Genomic DNA, 24,336 nt, shown 5'->3' with positions numbered 1-24,336 from the left:
AGGAAGGGAGTGGGAGGAGAGGGGAGAGTGGGAGGAAGGGAGTGGGAGGAGAGGGGAGAGTGGGAGGAGAGGGGAGAGTGGGAGGAAGGGACTGGGAGGAGAGGGGAGAGTGGGAGGAAGGGACTGGGAGGAGAGGGGAGAGTGAGAGGAAGGGAGTGGGAGGAGAGGGGAAAGTGGGAGGAAGGGACTGGGAAGAGAGGGGAGAGTGGGAGGAAGGGACTGGGAGAGAGGGGAGAGTGGGAGGAAGGGACTGGAAGAAGAGGGGAGAGTGGGAGGAAGGGACTGGGAGGAGAGGGGAGAGTGGGAGGAAGGGAGTGGGAGGGAGCAGATAGTGTGAGGAAGGGAGTGGGAGAAGAGCTGGGAATTCTGCACTGTTTAATAGGGTTTAATGGGGGGTGGTGGATGACTGGGGAGAGGAAGGGGCAGGACTCAACTCTCTCTTTGGAGTACTTCCCCAGCGCTCTGTGTCTCCCGACTCTCCCCTCTCCCCTCCCTCCTCTGCAAGGTGCTCTGAAGGTTTCGTTACAGATTGCCTGTGATGTGGAAATTAACATTCATTTGGCTTTTGACGTTTGTAAATTTCCTCTCTGCTGAATATTCAACAGCCCCTCTTTGAGAGCAGCGTGGGCTGTAGAGGCCAGAGCCCTGCAGTAACACAGGCTGCCATAACCCTCAATGTACTGACAGCACAGCACACCCGCCTTCACACTACCACAGGGCTGGGAGAGACAGCGGTCTGGGGACTGGGAGTACCTTCTGACAGTCCGGTGTAACAGACGTTCTGCTGAAGGGACGGAATTGGGGCCTTCCCTCCTTTGACTGCCGGTGGGTGTAGGGAGGGGTTACTTGCGATGGGTGGCCTTCACACCCTCTCTGGGGGCCAGTCTCTGACTCCAGAGGGTTAGAGATGAGGGACTCTGGGGAGGGAGGCAGTGTAGTCTAGGGGTTAGAGCTGAGAGACTGGAAGGGAGGGGGGCAGTCTGGTCTAGGGGTTAGAGATGAGGGACTGGGAGGGAGCGAGGTGTGTGTTGGTCTGCGTGACTCAGAGATGTAATTGTGGGGTGTTCCCTGGGGCAGCCCCTGTGCGTGTTTGTGTGTGTGCTTGTGTGAGTGTGCGTGAGTGTGTGTATTGTTTGCGAGTGTGTGTGAGCTTGTGTATTGTTTGCGAGTGTGTGTGAGTGTGTATATTGTATGTGAGTGTGTGTGTTGCATGTGGGACTATGTGTGCTATAACCCAGCTCCTGCACTCTTGTCCAGGCAGTGCACAGGGTTAGAGGAATCCCTTTAAACAGGTCCAGTAGAATTGGAGGGCATTGTTCTCAAGTCTGAAGCTCTGCAGACAGGCAGCCTCACTACTACAGCTCAGTCTGTCCAGGTGAACAGGTCAATAGGAACCCCTCTGAATTCAATAGCACTGAGCATCTGCTTTATGAACTGCATTATATCAAGAGCCGGATTGTGTCTAACCCTAACCCTAACCACAACCCTAAACTTAACCTCACCCCAGCCCTAACCCTAACCCTCACCCAGCCCTAACCCTAACCCTCACCCCAGCCGATGGGCTGGGTTATTGCTGCAGATAGAGTGTATATCAGTAGTGGATGGGCTGGGTTATTGCTGCAGATAGAGTGTATATCGGTAGTGGATGGGCTGGGTTATTGCTGCAGATAGAGTGTATATCAGTAGTGGATGGGCTGGGTTATTGCTGCAGATAGAGTGTATATCAGTAGTGGATGGGCTGCGTTATTGCTGCAGAAGGCTTGGTTTCAGTGCAGTGAGTGCAGGAGCAGCAAGGGTGGTAGTAATCGGACAGTATCACAGGAAGTCCTCTCCTCTGGCAGTGTCTGGCAGCTGGTCCTCTTGGCAGTGCCAGGCTCCAGCAGGGCAGAGTGTGATGACACCATATAAACTGCAGGTGGCGCTGTGATGTGGCGGGGGCGTTGTGCCAGGCCTCCACTTATCCCTGTCCCCTGGGGGGCTGACGTGATAAGACCATCTGCTCCCCCCATCCCTCCTCCTCCTCCTCTCTGGAAAATCTAACGTCACGCCTGCAGACATGAATTCAACCAAGCAGATACAGGCGAGACCTTTACTGTAGGACACAGTGATGCAATATCTCCTATAGGACACAGTGATGCAACATCTCCTATAGGACACAATGATGCAATATCTCCTATAGGACACAGTGACACAAGACATCTCCTATAGGACTCAGTGACACAAGACATCTCCTATAGGACACAGTGACACAATATATTGTCTATTGGACAAAGTGACACAATATCTCTTATAGGACACAGTGATACAATATCTCTTATAGAACACAGTGATACAATATCTCCTGTAGGAGATATCTAATGGGACAGTGCTGCTTCTCTGTGTTTCTGATGGAACAGTGCTGCTTCACTGTGTTTCTGATTTGACAGTGCTGCTTCTCTGTGTTTCTGATGGGACATTGCTGCTTCACTGTGTTTCTGATGGGACAGTGCTGCTTCACTGTGTTTCTGATGGGACAGTGCTGCTTCGCTGTGTTTCTGATTTGACAGTGCTGCTTCTCTGTGTTTCTGATGGGACATTGCTGCTTCACTGTGTTTCTGATGGGACAGTGCTTCTTCATTGTGTTTCTGATGGGACAGTGCTGCTTCACTGTGTTTCTGATGGGACAGTGCTTCTTCACTGTGTTGTTTCTGATGAAACAGTGCTGCTTCACTGTGTTTCTGATGGGACAGTGCTGCTTCTCCCTGTTTCTGATGGGACAGTGCTGCTTCGCTGTGTTTCTGATTTGACAGTGCTGCTTCTCTGTGTTTCTGATGGGACAGTGCTGCTTCACTGTGTTTCTGATGGGACAGTGCTGCTTCTCTGTGTTTCTGATGGGACAGTGCTGCTTCACTGTGTTTCTGATGGGACAGTGCTGCTTCGCTGTGTTGTTTCTGATGAAACAGTGCTGCTTCACTGTGTTTCTGATGGGACAGTGCTGCTTCTCTGTGTTTCTGATGGGACAGTGCTGCTTCGCTGTGTTTCTAGTTTGACAGTGCTGCTTCACTGTGTTTCTGATGGGACAGTGCTGCTTCGCTGTGTTGTTTCTGATGAGACAGTGCTGCTTCACTGTGTTTCTGATGGGACAGTGCTGCTTCTCTGTGTTCTGATGGGAGACAGTGCTGCTTCACTGTGTTTCTGATTTGACAGTGCTGCTTCACTGTGTTTCTGATTTGACAGTGCTGCTTCACTGTGTTTCTGATTTGACAGTGCTGCTTCACTGTGTTTCTGATTTGACAGTGCTGCTTCACTGTGTTTCTGATGGGACAGTGCTGCTTCTCTGTGTTTCTGATGGGACAGTGCTGCTTCACTGTGTTTCTGATTAGACAGTGCTGCTTCGCTGTGTTGTTTCTGATGAGACAGTGCTGCTTCTCTGTGTTTCTGATGGGACAGTGCTCCTTCGCTGTGTTGTTTCTGATGAGACAGTGCTGCTTCACTGTGTTTCTGATGGGACAGTGCTGCTTCACTGTGTTTCTGATTTGACAGTGCTGCTTCACTGTGTTTCTGATTTGACAGTGCTGCTTCACTGTGTTTCTGATGGGACAGTGCTGCTTCACTGTGTTTCTGATTTGACAGTGCTGCTTCACTGTGTTTCTAGTTTGACAGTGCTGCTTCACTGTGTTTCTAGTTTGACAGTGCTGCTTCACTGTGTTTCTGATGGGACAGTGCTGCTTCTCTGTGTTTCTGATGGGACAGTGCTGCTTCGCTGTGTTTCTGATTTGACAGTGCTGCTTTATGTACTTGTTGGTTTTGATTGCTGATGCTTGGCACAGCACAGGCACTTATTTTAATTGCTGTATTAAGCTGCAGTTGGCTGGTCTGGAGAGTAAAGGCTTGTCTGTGTGTTTCTGAGTGTCTTTTAAAGCCTGCGTCTCGGTTCAGTTTCACACCATCTGTCTGCGTTTCCATGAAAGGAACAGGAGCTTTCCTTCAAGTGCAAAGACAAGATATAAACTGCACTGGCTATTATTATGCAGAGAGACAAGCTGTGAAACCACAAGCATATCTGAGGCACAGATATCCATTCGCTGCTTCATGATTAGTGTTTGAAGAAACCAGCACAGCACTTGTAGGATGGATTGCTCAATGAAATAAATAAATATATATATATTATCAATATATAATCAATTTATTCAGTCAGGTCAATGTGCTCCTGCAGCAGCTCAGTGAGTGTTCATGTGAGTGAAGGTGTGAGTGTGAGTGAATGAGTGAGGGGGTGTACATGGGAGTGCAGGTTTGTGAATGTTGTTGTGAGTGTGAGGCACACACAGCACATCTCAGTTCACTTCTCACTCTTGCTCACTCCTCACTCTGCCTCACTCTCCTTGTCTGATCTCACAACTCACCAGCACCAGCACAGAGAGCGATATCTGCCGCGTCTCCATGGCAACCAATAAAACAGTCCCCGAACACATTATTAAAATATTTTAATCGAGAGCACCTCACTGTAACACAAACACACACACACACATCACTGAACCACTCGCTCACACACAGGGTGAAACCAACCCCGAAAACCCTCAGAAACACGCACACAGACTGGGTGAAACCAGCCCTGACAATCGTCACAAACACGCACACACAGGGTGAAAACCAGTTACAAGCCACTGTTCATTTACCTGTAATAGGCACAACATGAAGTCTGTGTGCCCTTCAGTCTGAGAGTATATCTATTAATCAATCAACCAATCAATCAATGAATCTATCAACCTATCAATCAATCGTCAGTCCATCTTTATTTTTATATAGCTTCTTTAACAAGGGCCGCTGCAAAGTGCCTTAACAAGAATACCCATGAAGTAATTCAAAGTATTTCAAAACGTAAGTGTCAAATATTGCTAAAAAGTTAAAATAGTAAAATAGTGAAACCTTTCTCTGGATGCTTTACATTGATCTGCATTAAATACACAACCTTTACAGAAAAACAAATAAAACATTAAATATGGTGTAATTACTACCTAGCTATGTATCTATAATATAGCTAGCTATGTATCTATAGAATTGTAATGTTTGTGTGAATGAAGGCAGACAGAGACAGCGGATTCACAGTTTATAATTTACAGGAGTCACCAAAACAATAACCCTCGCTTTCTAATGATGTCCCCCTTGTAATCATACAACTGGATTTCCCCTTTCCTCCCTCCCTCTCTCTCTCCCTCCCTCTCTCTCTCCCTCCCTCTCTCTCTCTTTTTAAGGATCTTAACCTACATTTTAATGAAAGTATTTCTAAAATCCACTAAAATGGCAATATACAAGAGCAGGAACAACATGGTTGAAGGTTATTTGAGCCGTGATGTTCTTATGATTTTTAAGATGCTAGTCAAACGCCGGGTGAGAACAGATTAGATTATAATTTTCATAAACTAGTGCATAATCTTGAAGTGTTTGAAATGATCTGGTGTATAAATGGAACATTATGTGAATTGGAAGATGAAGAGCTGTGTTTTAATGTGTAGGTTTGCTGTTGTTTTTTTTTTGGATCCTGAGTTTGTGTGTGCATCGCTTTGCTGCACTTTGTGGGGGGGGGGGGGGGGGGGGGTAGTGATTGTTTGAATCACTTTTTGTATCCTGTATTTTAAATTTGTTGTCAATAAAGTACACGTAAAAATCAAAAAACTCTCTCTCTCCCCCTCCCCCTCTCTCTCTCCCTCTCTCTCTCTCCTTCTCTTCCTCTCTCTCCTCCTCTCTCACTCTCTCTCTCTCCCCCTCTCCCTCTCTCTCTCTCTCTCTCTCTCTCTCTCTCTCTCTCTCTCCTCTCCTCCTAGGACTACACAGCGTCGGTATAGCCGCTCCCTCCCGTCGACTTTTGTCCATCTCTCTCTCTCTCTCTCTCCCTCCTCTCCTGTCTCTCCCTCTCTCTCTCCCTCCCTCTCCCATCTTTAAATCTCTCTCCTCTCTCTCTCTCCCCCCTCCTCCCTCTCTCTCTCTCTCTCTCTCTCTATCTCTCTCTCTCTCTCTCTCTCTCTCTCTCTCTCTCTCTCTCTCTCTCTCTCCCCGTCTCTCTCTCTCTCTCTCTCTCTCCCTCTCGTCTCTCTCTCTACTCTCTCTTCTCTCTCCCCCGTCTCTCTCTCTCTCTCTCGCTCAAACTCTCCACATGCTTTCTTTTGTGTCAGCACGAAGTGATTATCCATTGAACAAAAAATGGCGTATATCGATGTCACCACACCCCCCTAATACGTATCACTCCTCAGCCCCAATACCCAGCCCTACTTCTGGTGTGTGTATGTGTGTTCTGGTGCATGTGCGTGTGTGTGCATGTGTGTGAAGCCAACCAAGGGAATACAGTGAGTGACAATGTGAGTGATGTGTGTGAGAGGGAGGGAGGGTTAGGGTTAGTTTAGAACGGGAAAAGGTTCCCCTGACTGAGGGAGAGAGAGAGAGAGGAGAGAGAGAGAGAGAGAGAGAGAGAGAGAGAGAGAGAGAGAGAGAGAGAGAGAGAAGAGAGAGAGAGAGGAGCGAGGAGGGGAGGGTGTTGATAGTTGAGCTCTGTGGTGGGATAGAGAGAGTAAGAACATGTCCCACTGCTTCCATCTCCACAGGAAGCCCGTCCAGAGCGATGCAAAGTGAGTCCTTGAGCCAGTAACAGGGAGGTACAGCTGATCAGAGAGCTGCCTTAAACACTGACTGGCTCAGGAGTTAGATGAAGAAAGAAAGAAAGAAAGAAAGAAAGAAAGAAAGAAAGAAAGAAAGAAAAAAAGAAAGAAAGAAAGAAAGAAAGAAAGAAAAAGCACTGGGCTGCAGTGTGGAAGGCAGTGGGTTTGAGGAGCTCAGTGGTTAGATAAAGAAAGCGCTGGGCTGCAGTGTGGAAGGCAGTGGGTTTGAGGAGCTCAGTGGTTAGATAAAGAAAGCGCTGGGCTGCAGTGTGGAAGGCAGTGGGTTTGAGGAGCTCAGTGGTTAGATAAAGAAAGCGCTGGGCTGCAGTGTGGAAGGCAGTGGGTTTGAGGAGCTCAGTGGTTAGATAAAGAAAGCGCTGGGCTGCAGTGTGGAAGGCAGTGGGTTTGAGGAGCTCAGTGGTTAGATAAAGAAAGCGCTGGGCTGCAGTGTGGAAGGCAGTGGGTTTGAGTAGCTCAGTGGTTAGAGAAAGCTGGGCTGCAGTGTGGAAGGCAGTGGGTTTGAGGAGCTCAGTGGTTAGATAAAGAAAGCGCTGGGCTGCAGTGTGGAAGGCAGTGGGTTTGAGGAGCTCAGTGGTTAGATAAAGAAAGCGCTGGGCTGCAGTGTGGAAGGCAGTGGGTTTGAGGAGCTCAGTGGTTAGAGAGCTGGGCTGCAGTGTGGAAGGCAGCAGGTTCTGGTTCTGGTCAGTTCAGTTCTGCCTGTGCTGATGTTTTCTTTGTGTTTTGTTTCAGCTCAGGTTACGTGTGTTTATCTTCTCTCTCGCTTGGCTGCTCATGTGTGCCTGACAAACATTAATGAGAACAGGGAGTACCTCGCAGCCAGCTCACTGATCTCTGCAATGCAAGTGAGCACAGCTCCGCCACACTCGCTGTTTGTAACTACATCCCTCTCTGAGACAGGGAGACAGAGAGACAAACAGGCAGAGAGACAGGCAGAGAGACAAGCAGGCAGAGAGAGAGACAGGCAGACAGACAGAGAGTCAAAGAGACAGGCAGGCAGGCAAGCAGGCAGCGAATTCACCCCGGGATCAAGTTTATCCACATTCAAAACCATCAATACAGCTGCTGAATTTAGAAACACTGAAAGAAACGTAATAAATTGAAGGTCGGTGGAAACACGCGTGTGGGTACTTGGGTAAAAATGTGTCAAAAGGGGGAAGCTTTTTTATATAATAATTTGCTGCTGAAGTTGAGAGGGGAAACAAGACCAGGCCTAATCCCTCAGAATCAGAGTTGTGTTGTGATATCAGTGTGTCTCAATTCCTCAATAACACTGTGTGTGTGTGTGTGTGTATGTGTGTGTGTGTGTGTCTGTGTGTCTCCACAGGGCAAGCACTACAAACCCAGCCTGGAGTCTGCAGAGATCCCCGACTCCAGCCGGGGCCGCGGAGAGAAGAAAGCCATCAAGTAGGTGCTCCTGGAGACTGGGAGGACTGGGAGTGTGGGGACTGGGGAGAGTGCCCGGGATACTGGGCAGACTGGCGAGAGTATCCGGGGGATGGGGTGGACTGGGAGAAACCCAGGCCCTCGAATCGCTGTCCGGAATGTAACTAAATGCAGGAGCTTGTCGAGACTCCCGGCCCAGTCTCGGAGAGCCGGATCACATGCATGACGCTCTTCCATCCTGTGTGTTACACGCTTGTGTCGCGTGGTCTGCACGGCTCTTCACGCGTGCAGTAGAAGTGGTTTCATTTTTTTTTTTTGTTTGTTTCTGTGGATTCAATGTGGTTCAGATGTGGTTGTGATGTGTTGCAATGTGGTTTCAGTGTGGTGTGTGTGTGTGGGGGGGGGGGCGGTCATTGCATTGTCTGTAACGCTGTTGCATGAGGCTCACATTCGTGGTTTTAGCTGGAGGCTCCTTGCAGGCAGGCAAGCAGGCAGGCAGGTGTGCTGTGAGAGTGGATGGGCTCTTGCTGTCTCTCTGTGATTAGAAGCTTGTCAAGAGCTGTTCAGAGAGACGGTAATTAGCGAGCGAACAGGGAGAGAGACAGAGAGGGATGGTGAGGGGGGGGGGCTGCTGTGCCTTTGAAGTTCAGTAACAAGCTGCGGTCTAGCAGGACCACTGAGTCTGTTGACACCCCAACCCCCCCCCCCAACCCCCAGATTAGGGGTCCCTCCGAGAACTCATTAAACATTCATTATTACAGCAAACTGAATGCTGACACGCGAGAGGGGAGAAGGAAGTGACCTGCTCCTTCTGGTGATTGCGAGGGAGGGGTGAGGCCCATCTCAGTGAGGGAGGGGAGCAGAGCAGTCACAGTGACAGTGACAGTCACTGTCGCGCGTGGGGGGGGGGGGGGGGGGGGTAGCAGCTGGTGCGGAAACTCCCGCGGCGTGGGACAGGGCCAATTAAGGAGTTATTGCATTTATTGATTGCATTGTAAAGAGCCTCACTCAGATATCATCAGACATTTGTAGTTGAATACAATAAGGCTCAGATTAGACCATCCATCCACAGTAATGATCTGCGCCCAGACAGAATGATTGAAACGTCAAGTCCAGACACAGGACAGCGCAGACTGGGGCATGGCTTCCAGTCCTTCCTGCATGCTGGTCTGTGTAAAGTACAGCTATCTCAATGGCAGAATGCTCGAGCACACAGTAACTAACGCTCACGACAGCACGCCGGGTATCACAAGCTTTTTTGTTGTTGTTGTTTTTTGTAAAGCGACAGCCGTTTCCTGAAGCAAACACATCATTTGCTAAGTCACTTTGTGACCGAAGCGGCTTGCGGCTGGCTCTCTGCGGTTGGAAAATGTTTGCGTGTTGAAATTGCTGTTTGCTCTGTAGTTGATGGGCTGGTTTCAATCAGAGCCTCTGTCTCCCGGTTGCACAGCGAATGCATTGTTTCGTAAAGGCGGCTGCGAGTAAAGTTGAATCTCAGGGCGCACAGGCGCTGCAGCTGCACAAACTCAACTGCACTGACTTTCCAAGAGACACGGCTTCCACAGCAGATTCTCTTCAATGCAGACTGGACTTTCATTGCACAAGAAACACAACAGCTGGTAACATGAACATTGAGTGTTGGTGTGGAAGTTTATCTGTGCAAATAGATATCTATATATTTAGATTTGCTGTCAATGAAGGCTGTCCTCCCTGCCTCTTCCTAACTCTCCTCTGCCTCTCCCTGCCTCTTCCTCACTCTCCTCTGACTCTCCCCAGCCTCTCCCCAGTCTCTCCGCTGTCTGTCCACTGCCTCTCCCCTGCCTCTCCCCTACCTCTCCCAGCCTCTTCTCTGCCTCTCCCCTATCTCTCCCAGCCTCTCCCGGCCTCTCGCAGCCTCTCCCCTGCCTCTCCCAGCCTATGCCCACCTCTCCCCTGCCTCTCCACTACCTCTCCCAGCCTATCCTCACCTCTCCCCTCCATCTCCCCTACCTCTCCCCTGCCTCTCCCCGGCCTATCCCCTACCTCTCCCCTGCCTCTCCCCTACCTCTCCCCTACCTCTCCCAGCCTCTCCCCTGCCTCTCCCCTACCTCTCCCCAATCTCTCCCAGCCTTTCCCTGCCTCTCCCCAGTCTCTCCCCTGCCCTGACACCTGGACTCTTGACTTCAGTACTATGTACTGAACGAACCTGTCTGCTCTTGCTGTCTGTTATTTTACTGCTGGACTGGTTCTTTCTTACCGATTCAATGAACACTCTGAATAACTGTGGCTTTGCTTCCCTCTTTCCCTCAGCTCGGCTCAGCTCAGCTCGGCTCGGCTCAGCTCGGCTCGGCACTCTATCCAGCTGCGATCTGTCCAGCCGGGCCGGGTCTGGGTCCTCTAACTCTCTCATTCACACTCACTCACCGCTCACCAACTCTCTCTCTAAAAAAAAAAAAAAAATCCTCTCCTTTTTTTTATTTCTCTCTTGTGTTGCGTTTCACACGTGGTGGTGTGTGTGTGCGTGGGTGGCTCTGTTCTCATTCTTTTTTACAGGAGCCGCTCCCTCGCTCTCTTGTCTTTCACGGACTCTCTCTCTCTTACTCTGTCTCTCTCTTTTTTCTTCAGACGCCTCCATCCCAGCTCTCCTCCTCGCTCCACCCTTTCCATGCCGGAGGTAGGGTCGAGAGAGGAGCAGGTGGAAAAGCCCTTTCACGAAATTTTCGTTGCCCCCCCCCCCCCCCCAAATAACCCCCCCCCCCCCCCCCCCCCCCCCCCCCCCCCCCTCCCCCCCCCTCCCCTCCTCCCCTGCCTAAGAGATTCTCCATGACTTGACCAAAGACCGACACTGATGGTTTTAAAAATTCTGCGTCTGGGTCAGGTCATTCCAGTTCAGTGGGGTACCGCTGCCCCCCGCCCGCCCCCTCTGTTGGTCTCTCTCTCTATGATGTGTTTTTCTCTCTGCCGCTATAGTGATCTAGACAGAGACTTTTGGAATAACAATGAAAGCACAGTGCACCAGAAATGGAGTTCCTACCCTCCCAAGGACTTTCTTCTTAACATTTCTCCCTATGCGCCGTACGGCGACCCACGCCTGGCCCTCAAGTGAGTCTCGTTATTGAGCTGGTAAGAGTCACCGCTTGCTGGCAGGGCTGTAACGATTCAATAGTGCAGGTGAGTCACACAGCCAGAGATCGCAGGTTCCAACTCTGACTGTGCGAGGCAGCTGGTCTTCGCTGGTCTTCGCCCACTGAACCTCGGGTCCCAAATTGGGAGAAAATCAGGGGTAAAATAATTGGAGATTCAAAATTAAAAATAAAATAAAAAAAAAATTAATAAAAAAGAAACTTGAGCTAAGAGGAGTGATTGAGAGGCTGCTTGACTCAGATTGTAGGACACAGTGTTTGAATTGAGTAGCTCTAGCCTGCGAGACTGGGTACTGCAAAGCCTAATTCTTTTTTTCATAAAATGATACACTTATGATCAAAAGAGCAAAGAAGAATTAGCAGGGACTTGATTGAAAATCTTGACCCTTGTCAAAACTTCAAGCACAGAAAGCAGGACCAGAGGACAAACAGCTGGAAATTAAGTGTAGACAGACTGAGGACAGAGGGCAGGAGACACTTCTTCACACAGAGAGAGGGGTGAGGGGGTGGGACAGGTTACCTAGCCGTGCCGATGAGGCAGAATCACTGGGATCCTTTAAGACTCGACTTGACAAAGTTCTGAGATCAGTCAGCTGCTCGGAACCGGGTAAGCTCTGATTGGCTGAACGGACTCCTCTGGACAAGCTGTGATTGGCTGAACCGTCTAATTTCGCTCGTAATGATCTGGTTGCTGTTAGACTGGAAACCTTCCCTTTGCTCTCTTGCTCCTCCCAAAACAAAAACGCAAACAAACAAAGAAACAAGCGGCCCCCTAGTGGCGCATCAGTGTAAGTGCGCCCGACTCCTTACCCTGCCTTCCTTACAGCCCTACCAGCCAGCCAACCTGTGACCCCCCTCCCCCTCCTCCCTAACTTCTAACCTTTCACCTCCAGCCCATGGGGTGCTGAACCATGGAGACGGACAAGGGAGCAATTGGGGCGGGGGTGAGACGGGGGAGGGAGGGGAGAGGGGGATGGGAGTGGCCGACAAAATAAAAGCAGTGAATCAATTCAACACCAAAACATACAACAGAAGAACTCCCCCCCCCTTTTGATAGCGTGCTTTGCTGAGCGCACCCCTGCCCTGTACTCCCCTGCACTCCCCTGCAGTCCAGCGCTCGCCCGCACTGCGCAGAGGGTTGCTCGTTCTGTGTGGGTGTGATCTCCACAGCCTGTCTCGTTGCACTGTGTTTCTCTCTCACTGACATCCTTCTTGTGCGCTGTTCAATTTTCATTTTCATGTGATTATTTATTTTTTATATTTGATGGTGGCTCTTTCTTAGCAGCTCTTGACTTGAGTGTGAAACCTCCCCCCTCTTTCCGTCCTTCCTTCCTTGTTGGTTTACAATGTCTCTGTGCTCTCCCTCTCTCAAGCCCTGATATCTTCTCTGTTTCTCTTCCTGTCCACTGTCCTCTCTCTCTCTCTCGTTCTCTCTCACTCCCCCCCCCCCCCCCCCAGTGGCTCTCTCCCTGGGGGTGTGAAGGCCGCAGTGGGAGGGAGGGAGAGCTCTGCGGTCGGGAGGCCCGTGCGCAGTAACAGTGTGAAGAGCGTGGGCTCTGGAGCCAGCAGCCGCAGTGAGGTGCTGAACGGCCGGGCCGAGAAGGCGGGCCGCTGGCAGACCGTGCAGACACACCTGCAGTCCGGCAAACTGCGGCCAGCCAAGTGAGTGTGGAGGAGGGGAAGCAGGGGGGGGAGGGAGGGTGTGTCTGGGGAGACCAGGGCTGGGGTCAGGGCTCGGGTTAGGGTCAGGGTTGGGTTACACAGCCTCCTCCATTGTTGTGATCCTTCAGTCATTCCTACTCCCACGCCCCTCTCACCCCCCTTCTACCTCATAGCACCCTGTCTCTGAAGCCCCTCCCTGCCTAGTCTTTTAAATCCATTGTCAGTTTCATAACCCCTCTCATTACTCAAAACCCCTCCCATTCCTCATAACCCCTCCCATTGTTCATAACCCCTCCCCCGTCCATTATCAACACTTCTCCCACTGCCCTTCCAGACTGATTTTTTGTGTGAATTTAGTTCAGATTCAACCCTTCTGTTTCTCTCTCCTGACCTAAAACACTCCAATAGCTGTTGTCTGCGACTCTGTGCTGGGAGTCGAGGGGAGCTGCACTGACTTTGCCCTACAGCAAATTCTCATCAGCTTTCACACTGTTGTCACTCCTTACTGTCGCTGACTCCTCAGCTTCCTGTCAGATTGGGTGTCAGTAAGAGAGAGGGATGTGCGAATGAGCTGAACTTCTCCAGCTGGTGAGCAGAGGAGGCGTCAGACTGACGCTTTCCTTTCTCGTAACGTTCTCCAGCTCAGCACCATTAAGACTGGCCGCTCCTTCCTGAAGCATCTTGAAAACATTTTGCTTTTCATTTTTTTGTTCAGTCGCAGCGAGTAAATGGGAAGAGCATTTGAAATGACCCCTCCTTCTGACACAGCACTGGGGATTTCAGCATTGAAAAAAACAACAGCAGAAACCCAATTCAGAGCCCAGCCAGGCTCAATCCAGATAAGAGATAAGTTGCCTGGGTGCCTCTGTAAACACAGCCTGAGTGTGGTTTCTTCAAGGCAGGGCCACTTAATAACACTCTTAACGGGACAACTCCCATCCTCCACACCCCTGTCAATCCCTCGAATCTCTACAAGAAACAGAAAAAGATAATTGAGTTTCGTTTTTAGATTCATTGTTAGCCAGAGTTCTATTTCTCTGCAAGTGTCACTTTTTTAATTAAAATGTCTCGCTGTGCAAGGTTTGCGGTTTCAAGGTCAGAGAGAGACACACACACACACACACACACACACATATATATAAAGCAGCTTCTTTTGAGTGTGTGTGTGTGTGAGTAAACGCAGTGTCGATAGTTCTGAGAAGCATTTCTGTGTGTGAGAGAGGGAGGAGTCGTGAAGAATGTGAAGGACGAATTCAGCAGAAGGCCACGCTGCGTCTTTTTCTGAAGGAAGACACAGGAAGTGGGACGGAGGGCAGGAAGTCCGGGACGGGACATCGGACGGGAACACAGAGAGGTTTTTTTTTCTTTGTTTTGTTTTTTCAAAAAGGCTGAAAGATTTTCCGTCCGAGAGTAGAAGTTCTGAAAACTCCCCTCGAGGTCAGTGGGTGCTGCCCCAGTGTCATCCCTGCATTATTATCTGTAATCTAACCCAGCTGCGATGACCCTTGGAGGAGGCACTCTGTGTAGTGTTACAAGGCTGGGCTCAGGTGCTGGAGCAGTGGGGGGTTACAGCAGCTGCCGGGGTGCCTGAGGGCAGGAGATGAGACTCGGACACATGGAAACATTCACACAGAGATGGAAGTCTGACCAGATCCCCTCACACTGCTGTGCACTGTTCGCATGCCGCAATGGCAAGCCACTGGTAGCACAGGAGGGAGGGAAGCAGCTGCACTGGGAAGGGTTTACATGCTAACGGCATCACAATGCAAACTTCTGGGTGATCCAGCCATGATCAACACAACACAAAACCATGGAAAAACGTAGTGGAGAATCTTGAAGGCAAGCAGAGAGAGAGGGAGGGAGGGAGGGAGAGAGGGAGGGAGCACAGCTCTCCTGAGCTGAGAATCGAGGACAGACAGGAACTGAGCATCGCGCTGGGAATACAGGCGCGGTTTAAAAGGCTCGTCACGGAGCTTCGAAGCAAAGCGAGCCAGGGAAACACGAGAGCGAGACAGAACAGAAAAGAGAGGAGGAAACAAGAGATGATGAAGTCTCCGCTCCAGAACCCCGCCGTGCAGAGGCGACCAGCCAGCCTCCCTCTACTCTTCCTTGGTGGACTATGTCTCACTCTGTCCCTCTCTTCTCTCCTGTGTCTCCTGTCCTCTCCTCTCCCTCCTTCTCCTTCCTCTCCCCGCTCTCCTGTGTCCAGTTTCGACGACCCCTCTCTCTCCACTGCCTCTACTCTGGAGCACATCTCTGGCACCCCCCCTGGTGTTTGCAGCCGGCCTCGCACCCTGGTGAGGCAGCAAAGCCTGCAGCAGCCCCTCAGCCAGCCTCCAGCCCCCTGCCCGGGAGACCTTCCTCCCACCAGCCAGAGCCTGGGTCAGCTGCACCCCCAGCTCCCCTCCAGCAGCTCCAGCGGAGGGAGCAGGCCAGGCCGAGGGGGTGTCCCGGGCAGGCAGGGGGGGTCGGCGGGCTCCTCGCACTATCGGACCAGCGGGGGGCGCTCTCGCTCCAACCCTGGCAGCTGGGACCACGTGATGGGGCAGATTCGGAACCGCGGCCTCGACATGAAGTCCTTCCTGTAAGTGTCACTCTGACTATCTCTCTGTCCGTCTCTTTGTCCCTGTCTCACAATCTGTCTCTAATTCCCTCTTTTTATTTCTGCCTATCTTTCTTCTCTCTATACTGTCTTTCTGTCCCTCAGTCTCTGTCCCTCTTCGTCTCTCAGAGGCAGGGTTCGGATATTCATTCTGTGCAAAACAGAATGACTTTAAAGACAGCTTTACTGTATAAAAATGTTAGCATTTAATACAATTAAAAAAAAAAAAAAACTAAAATGTATCTTTTTAAATGATATTACCCTGTTAATAACCCCGTGAGATATTTGGGGTACCAGCTGTGCTTGTTTAAAGGGCTCCTGGTTCTAGGGAGCCCCAGCCCTGTGTTTCGAACCCTGCTCTAATCCACTGAACTGTACTTCACAATCTCTGTCTCTTTAATCACACTGCTGTTTTCTCCCAGCCTGGATGATTTTATTGAATGCAATCTATATATTACAGTGCAGTGGGAAGCGCTGGGTAGAACAGAGTCCCCTATAGCTCTCATTCTCATCCCTCTGTCTAATTCACAACTCTGTCTTTCTCATCACTTCCTCACCTTCTGTCTCGATTTCCTCTACTCTGTCTTTCACCACGATTCTTTGTTTCACACTCCCTCTCTCTCATTCACCACCCCCTCTCCCCCTCCTATATCTATTCATTCACCCCTCTTTCTTTCTCCCTCATTCACACACACCCTCTCTCTCTCTCTCTCTCTCTCTCTCTCTCTCTCTGACTCTCTTTCTTAACACTTGCTGAAAATAAACTATTTTGCAGGTTTTACTCAATGCAGAATCAGAGTTAGGCCTTCTGCTGTTTATTATTATTAATAATAATAATAATAATAATAATAATAATAATAATAATAATAATAATAATAATAATTATGAATGATTAATTTTAATGTTGTTTGTGGTTCTTGATCGTTATTTGATTTGGCTTTCTCTTCTCATCCTTGAGTTTTACACTGAGAGAGAAACACTGGATCTCTGTATATTTACACTGAGAGAGAAACACTGGATCTCTGTATAGTTACACTGAGACACAAACACTGGATCTCTGTATATTTACACTGAGAGAGAAACACTAGATCTCTGTATATTTACACTGAGAGAGAAACACTGGATCTCTGTATATTTACACTGAGAGAGAAACACTGGATCTCTGTATATTTACACTGAGAGAGAAACACTAGATCTCTGTATATTTACACTGAGAGAGAAACACTGGATCTCTGTATATTTACACTGAGAGAGAAACACTGGATCTCTGTATAGTTACACTGAGACACAAACACTGGATCTCTGTATATTTAATGCAGTGCTGTTTAGTGCTGTGACCCTGGGTTTAGCTTGTTATTTACTGAAGGAATGAGAGGGGAGAGGGTGGCTGCAAACACAGATAAATCCCTCTTATGTGTGATTTTTTAATTTATTACACACAGAAGGTATCTATTAACCCCAAACATCGACAGCAATTCATTTCATTTTGAGCTGTCATCGATTTCCTGTCCTTTGGATCATTAGTGGCAATGAATACCACTGTACCACAGACTGAGCGAGAGGGAGAGGGAGAGGGAGAAGGAGAGGGAGAGGGATGGAGAGAGGGATAAGGAGAGGGACAGGGAGAGGGAGAGGGAGAAGGGAGAGCAAGAGGGAGAGGGACAGGGAGGGAGAGGGAGGAGAGCGAGAGGGACAGGGAGAGGGACAGGGAGAGGGAGAGGGAGGAGAGCGAGAGGGACAGGGAGAGGGACAGGGAGAAGGAGAGGGAGAAGGGAGAGCGAGAGGGACAGGGAGAGGGAGAGGGAGAAGGGAGAGGGACAGGGAGAGGGAGAGGGAGAGGGAGAAGGGAGAGCAAGAGGGACAGGGAGAGGGACAGGGAAAGGGAGATGGACAGGGAGAGGTACAGGGAGAGGGAGAAGGAGAGGGAGAGGGACAGGGAGAGGGAGACGGAGAAGGGAGAGCGAGAGGGAGAGAGAGGTGGGGACCAGCAAAGAGGCCTGCAGGATTCCCAGTAAACCACACCTTCCCAGTAAAGACAGGACAGGTCTGGCTCCCAGTGACAACGCTGGTTGGAGTTTCCAGTATGATGTTGGAATGAATAGCTTGACTGTGTACTATAGCTCTACTGAGGTCCACAGTCAACGCTTCACATCCAGCACCTGCTTTGCACTTTAATTCATAGAGGTCTAGAGCTGGCACTGTGGTGAGCTGTTGTGTGGAGCTCAGTGTTTAGAGCTGGTGAGCTGGTGTGTGGAGATGAGGGTTCAGACAGCAGCCTGGCTCACCTCAATCTGTGAGGGTGTGAGGAGAGATAGGGAGTCAGACGGAGAGATGGATAGATGGAGAGAATGAGAGAGATGGGTGACCTAGAAATTACTCCCCATCGCAGAGCTTCTGTTCATTAGCAGTGAGAAACCAGCGCTGGAAATAGAAGCAATTATTTGAGATCTCATTAACGAGTGATAATGAAAAGTTAAGCGAATGAGGAGGGAGGACAGCACAGAGAGATAGAGAGGTGGAGGTGGAGGTGGAGGTGGAGGTGGAGATGGGGGGGGAGAGGTAGATTCCCAGCCATTTCTGTGGTTCTGTACAAAGTTCTCTTATAAAACGTTCCCATAGTAAACACAGCAGAGTGTAATAAAGCACAGGGAAAGCACAGAGAGGTGTGGTAAAGCAATTAAAAAGGAATGCTAAATGGCATTGCAAATGTACCGTGGTAAACGTGTGTAAGGCTATGGAGATCTAACAATACCTAGAGAAGCTCAAGTCGTGGCGGCGATGTGTGACTTACTGACTGGCTTTGTGTAACATTTCAGGGAGAGGGAGAGGAGATGGAGAGGGAATGGGATGGAGAGGGACAGAAGATAGAGGGAATGGAATGGAGAGAGGGAATAGGAAAAGAGGAGATAGAGAGGGAATGGGAGAGGGAATGGGAGAGGAGCTTGAGAGGGAATGGGAGGGATAGAGGGAGAGGAGATAGAGGGAATTGTAGAGTGAGAGGGAATGGGAGAGAAGGAGATGGAGAGGGAATGGGAGAGGAGGAGATGGAGAGGGAATGGGAGAGAGAGGGAGAGAGGAGAAGGAGATGGAGAGGGAATGGGAATGGGAGAGGAGACAGAGGGAATGGGAGAGGAGATTGAGAGGGAATGGGAGGGAGAGAGGGAGAGGAGATAGAGGGAATTGTAGAGTGAGAGGGAATGGGAGAGAAGGAGATGGAGAGGGAATGGGAGAGAGGGAGAGAGGAGAAGGAGATGGAGAGGGAATGGGAATGGGAGAGGAGTTAGAGGGAATGGGAGAGGAGATTGAGAGGGAATGGGAGGGAGAGAGGGAGAGGAGATAGAGGGAATTGTAGGGTGAGGGAATGGGAGAGGAGGAGATGGAGAGGGAATGGAATGGAGAGGGAATGGGAGAGGAGGAGGTGGAGAGGGAATGGGAGAGGAGATAGAGAGGGAATGGGAGGGAGAGACAGAGATGGAGAGGAAATGGGAGAGAGAGGAGAGAAGGAGATGGAGAGGGAGTGATCAGCTGTGTTGTGTGTGCACTGGAAAGCTTAGGCAAGGCAGCTGCCAGCTCCTTGATATTAAATCTGCTCTCACTGTCACACAATTAGACTAAACCTTATAAAAGGCTGAGATCCAGCACTAATGCCTAATAATCTTCAACTAAACTTCTCCCATCAGTCAGGCTAATGGCTTCTCATCCCTAGCGCTGAGGCTCCTGTTTCAGCAGATGTGATGCCACACACTCGCACACAAGCCAAACACACTCAGGGGCCAAACAATAAAGAATTGCCTTTAACGAGGAACTACAGCCTGGCAACGATTTGTTTCTATAGAGCTGAGATATCTCATTAAGCTGTGGTGCACCTTCCAGGTTTCAAAAAGAAAAAGCAGCCTGTTCTTTGGGTTTATTTGCCGTAGACTGGGAGTGGAACTCTGATTCTGTGTTGTGTTCAGAGCTTTCTCCAAATAGTAATAATGATCATTTCTGAGTTCCTGTTGTCTGCCTGTCTGTCTCTTCTTACCTTCTTTACCTCTCTCCCAATCTCTCCCTCCCTCTTCTCTTCACGTTCCCTCTCTCCCTCTTCCGGTTGGGGCATGGTGCCGATCCCTTCCAATCTCTCCCTGTCTTGCTGCAATGCACTCCCTCTCTCTCTCTCTCTCCAATCCCTTTTCTTTCTCTCCTCCTCTCCTGTCTTCTCTCCTTTCCTCTCCTCTCTCCCCTCCTCCTCCTCCTCTCCTCTCCCTTCCTCTCCCCCTCTCCTCCCCTCCTTTCCTTTCTCCTCTCATGTCCCCTCCTCTTCCCTTCCCTCCTTTCCTCCCCTTCTTTCTCCTCTCCCCTCTCCTCCCTGCTTTTCCTTTCCTCTCATCTCCTCCTCTTCCCTTCCCTCCTCTCCTCCCCTTCTTTCTCCTCTCCTCTCCCTCCCTCTGTCCCTCTCTCTCGGTGCGTTCTCTTCAGAGAAGGCCGTATGGTGGTTCTGTCGCTGGTTATGGGTATCTCAGAGCAGGATGATTTCGCCAACATCCCGGACCTGCAGACTGGACCGGGCCAGAACAATCAGAACACCCCCCCGGACAAGAGGTACGGGCCGAGTGCGGGGGCCGCGCAGGGCACAGGAGAGGGGCTGCCTGCGCCACAGTGGGGTATTGGGTTACGGCACAAGGCACTCAGGATAGGTAGGTAGGGAACTGTGTATAGTAGGGTACAGGTTAGGACCTGTGGGACTGTGGGGTAGTGTACTAAAGGAGAGCGACTGTGTGTGTGCGTGCGTGTGCATGTGTGAATGTGCATATGTGTGTGCGTGCGTATGAGTGAGTTGTGTGTGTAATAGTGGGGATCAGGCCATGGCTTTGTGTGTGTGTGTGTGTGTGTGTGTGTGTGTGTGTGTGGTGGTGGTGGTGGGGGGGGGGGGGGGGGGGGGGGGTAATGGAGATGGATGGTGAGTGAATTATTAAATAAAAGCAATTATACAAAAAATCTATTACAACAGTTGAACAATGCGTTTGAACAGTGCGTTTTAGTGCATTGATCATCAGCGTACATTAACCTACAGATCTTATATAAAATCTAAACTGCAACACGTTTTCATATAATAAGACTTACGAGGCTAGTTAGACACTGTAATGAACTGGCACCGCGGCCCACTGAAACGTCTCACCATTTACTGAAGCAGAGAGCCCAGTTCGGGGTTAGGGTTTCTGGCCAGTTTTAATGGAGTTTGACCACTGTCCAGTCAGAACCCCTGAATCTTGCGAATCTTGTTCCTCGCTGCTTGGGTATTTCCATTCTCGCTGAGCCAGTCCTTTCAACGCTCCACTGTGCAAAGGTTTTGTTTTTTTTGTTTAGTTTTTTTTACTATCGGTCTGTTAAGTTACAGAACTGCACTGAAATGTATTGTGAGTTATTTTGCCATTAACTGCATAGCGGGATACGATTACTGAGCATTACTGAGCGCCCTTCGCCTCTATTTTTAGTTTCAGTTAAGTGTTGTTAGCCTGTGTTTCAGTGTTGGAGCTCCTCAGAGAAATTCAAACGAGGAGCGATGTGTAATATTAGCTGTCAGTCTTTCGCCCCTTCTGCGCAGTCTTCAGAGCAGAAAAACCGAGTCCGCGGTTCCTGCTTTGGAACCGACGAACCGAATTTAAATACCCCGTGGACTATTGTTTTTAATAAAACTGATTATTAAAAACATGAATTTCTGTCAAAAATACATTTGATAACTACAGTCAGTATGAAATAGCCTTTCAAAACACTCCCAAAATATGCCCAATCCATTTCAGAGGGAGGGGGAGTCGGGGTGTTTATACAAATTATATTTCTTTGACACGTCAATCACCCAAATTATTCCTACAACCAGTTATAACTAGTTACGTCACCTATATTAAAAAAAAAAAAAAAACCCAAGAAACAAAAAAACCGCGACTCAAAAAATAAAAGCGACTCGCAATAAAAAGAAACACGCCAATTCTGCTTATTATAAGCGGACTTAGCAACTGTGATCACTCCTTCAGTGTCGTTATAGAACATTCAGTTTTAAATCCTAGGAAAGTTCCGTGAGAGGGCAGACTGTCACGATATGACTAGGGGGCTGTTTAAAATGCTCAGGTTTAAATATGTTTGTCACATATATTTTTAAGCATTTTAGTTATTTGTGTTTTTTTTATATTAATACATGCAGTACATTTTGGAAAGTATAGAGGCGTTTTCTACGTTTCTTTTGTTTGTTGCAACATGTTTGCTATTTTTAACCTCCCCCGCGGGAGAGTGAATCAGTCCAACTCTTCCGTTTGAGTCTCTCTGGGTATGCCAGATGTCAGGTAAGGCGGTAAACCTATTTTTAAAAGCTGCGATAAACGCAGTAGTTGCTGGCAAGACTGACTGTACTGTTTAAAACACTGTATGTCAGTATTTTAAAAATAAATGTAGCGTGGCTCAAGGTTACTTTTCAAAGCAATACATTTCTTATTAAAATTTATTATAAATGTATTATTATTATGAAAAAATGTCAGCCACTTGCGACACTGTAATCTTCCGTCCCAACCAATGTGAGCTGTGACCGGTGAACTGTTTGCTTTGCTGCCCGCCTGAGCACACTTACAAAAAAAAAATACATAAAACAATCAAACACATATCTAGTTGGGATTGGACATAGTCCTGTCATTTTTACTCCAGATTCAGCCTTGATTCAGCGTGCACGTACTGTTCTGACCGGCGTGCGTAATATAGTAATATGAGTAATATACAAATTATGGCCACCGCTAATACTAGCATTACGGGGAAAGGAAAGAAAAAAAATCGGTTCTACTGCATTTAAACCATTGTTTTTCAACCTTTTCATCTCAAGTACCAGTGTTTCCAGCAGGGACCAGCAGGCGTACTGCTGTTGTAAAACCGAGTTAAGTAGTTTGCATTGAAAAACAGGACTCGGGGGTCTAAAGTGTTATTTACCTGCAGTAGTGGTTCTAAATGTGATAGTGAGGTGTAACATCGCGCTTCTTAATTGGGCGGTTTCGACGTTTGGAGTGTAGTTTACTTACAGAAACAGTTTTATAAATGATTACCCATCTGCAAACCCGCCCCCCCAAACGAAATCATGGCAACGCCACTCGTACAGATGTGTCAGATTGATGACGAGATGTATTGACTCCGAGGTCATCGTGAAGATGAGCCGGGCTGCTCTTGGGTTTCAGAGCCGCCACTCTTTTGGGACATCCTGTAAGATTATCTGAAATCAACTCTCAGCCAGCCGGATTGCAGGCAGAATCACACGGGTTTCAGCAGAGCTGTAATTGAATGATTGTGGATTTACAGCCTCAGGTAGAGCTGCACTCTCAGAGTGTGTGTGTGTGTGTTGGATGTGTGTGGAGGAGCGGCTTCTGATGCTTCTGCAGCACAGCTGAACCACTGCATCCAAACAGATTGATGTTTCCTAATAGCTATTGAACTAGATGGCGTTTACAGCTCGGTCTAGTGGCTACATGAACTATTGATTTCATGAGACTTTAAATAGAAGAACCTGTGTTACGAGTGACTGGAAGGCAGTGGGTTTGAGGAGCTCAGTGGTTAGAGAGCTGGGCTGCAGTGTGGAAGGCAGTGGGTTTGAGGAGCTCAGTGGTTAGATAAAGAAAGCGCTGGGCTGCAGTGTGGAAGGCAGTGGGTTTGAGGAGCTCAGTGGTTAGATAAAGAAAGCGCTGGGCTGCAGTGTGGAAGGCAGTGGGTTTGAGGAGCTCAGTGGTTAGATAAAGAAAGCGCTGGGCTGCAGTGTGGAAGGCAGTGGGTTTGAGGAGCTCAGTGGTTAGATAAAGAAAGCGCTGGGCTGCAGTGTGGAAGGCAGTGGGTTTGAGGAGCTCAGCTGCAGTGTGGAAGGCAGTGGGTTTGAGGAGCTCAGTGGTTAGAGCGCTGGGCTGCAGTGTGGAAGGCAGTGGGTTTGAGGAGCTCAGTGGTTAGATAAAGAAAGCGCTGGGCTGCAGTGTGGAAGGCAGTGGGTTTGAGGAGCTCAGTGGTTAGAGAATGAAAGAATGTTCTGGGTTAGGAATGGCTGATTAATCTGCTAGTAGAACAGTTTGTGCTAGTTCAGGTTTTATTGGGATTCAAAATAAAATGAAAAGTTCCTGGATCAAAACTCCTCTGCAAGGGGAGTGTTATTAATATCATTATTGAGCTGACAGAATGAAGGTAAAACCTGGACTGGCTCTGCAAGGGGAGTGTTATTAATGTCATTATTGAGCAGACAGAATGAAGGTAAAACCTGGACTGGCTCTGAAAGGGGAGTCTTGTTATTATCTGATGATATTATGAGGCTCACTGTGAAACCTGTAATAGCTTGTGAGTTTATTGCAAGCCCTGGCACTGGCTGTTTTGCCAACACAAGTAAGTTCTGTTGTAGACGATGTAAGCTGTGAGCTAAGCTGAGTGAGTGTTAGGAAGACACTGTGTTCAGGAATGTGGGGGGCATCTCTGTCGAGTTTCTCTCCAGCCCTGCAGCTGATATTCCCGACCCATCCTGGCGTGGCTGTCTGCTCCCTAGGTAAGGAATGCGGATAGTATCACAGGTCAATGCGAAATCCAACTCCTGTGTGAGTGTGTGTGTGTGTGTGTGTGTGTGCGTGCGCGTGTGTGTCAGTGTGTGTGTGTATCTGTGTGTGCGTGCATGTGTGTGTGTGTCAGTGTTTGTGCGTGTGTGTGTCAGTCAGTGTGCAAGTGTTTGTGTGTGCGTGCATGTGTGTCAGTGTGTGTGCCATAGACACCGTCACACGCGTGTGCACAGCGTACGTCACATACGTACATACACAGACACATGTACTCACCTACGTACACACATACATACATGCACACACACACGTGTGACACACACACTGTGCACGTACATGACACGTACACACACACATACACATACGCACACACACGTACATCACAC

At 49.1% G+C, this 24,336-nt stretch overlaps 1 protein-coding gene across 1 annotated transcript in view; it reads left to right on the top strand.

The window, feature by feature from the left end:
- Nucleotides 1-24,336, top strand: part of LOC121330094 (synaptotagmin-7-like) — a 73,549-nt gene that overhangs the window by 35,020 nt on the left and 14,193 nt on the right. The window contains exons 3-7 of the mRNA XM_041276367.1: nucleotides 7,975-8,054; nucleotides 10,983-11,114; nucleotides 12,614-12,817; nucleotides 15,027-15,401; nucleotides 19,878-20,000. Of these exons, the coding sequence (XP_041132301.1) occupies nucleotides 7,975-8,054; nucleotides 10,983-11,114; nucleotides 12,614-12,817; nucleotides 15,027-15,401; nucleotides 19,878-20,000 (914 nt within the window). The remainder of the gene's footprint in view (nucleotides 1-7,974; nucleotides 8,055-10,982; nucleotides 11,115-12,613; nucleotides 12,818-15,026; nucleotides 15,402-19,877; nucleotides 20,001-24,336) is intronic.

The sequence above is a fragment of the Polyodon spathula genome, chromosome 17 (assembly GCF_017654505.1).
Source record: "Polyodon spathula isolate WHYD16114869_AA chromosome 17, ASM1765450v1, whole genome shotgun sequence".
In the NCBI taxonomy this organism is placed as follows: Eukaryota; Metazoa; Chordata; class Actinopteri; order Acipenseriformes; family Polyodontidae; genus Polyodon; species Polyodon spathula.
This window is presented reverse-complemented; position numbering and strand designations above follow the sequence as displayed.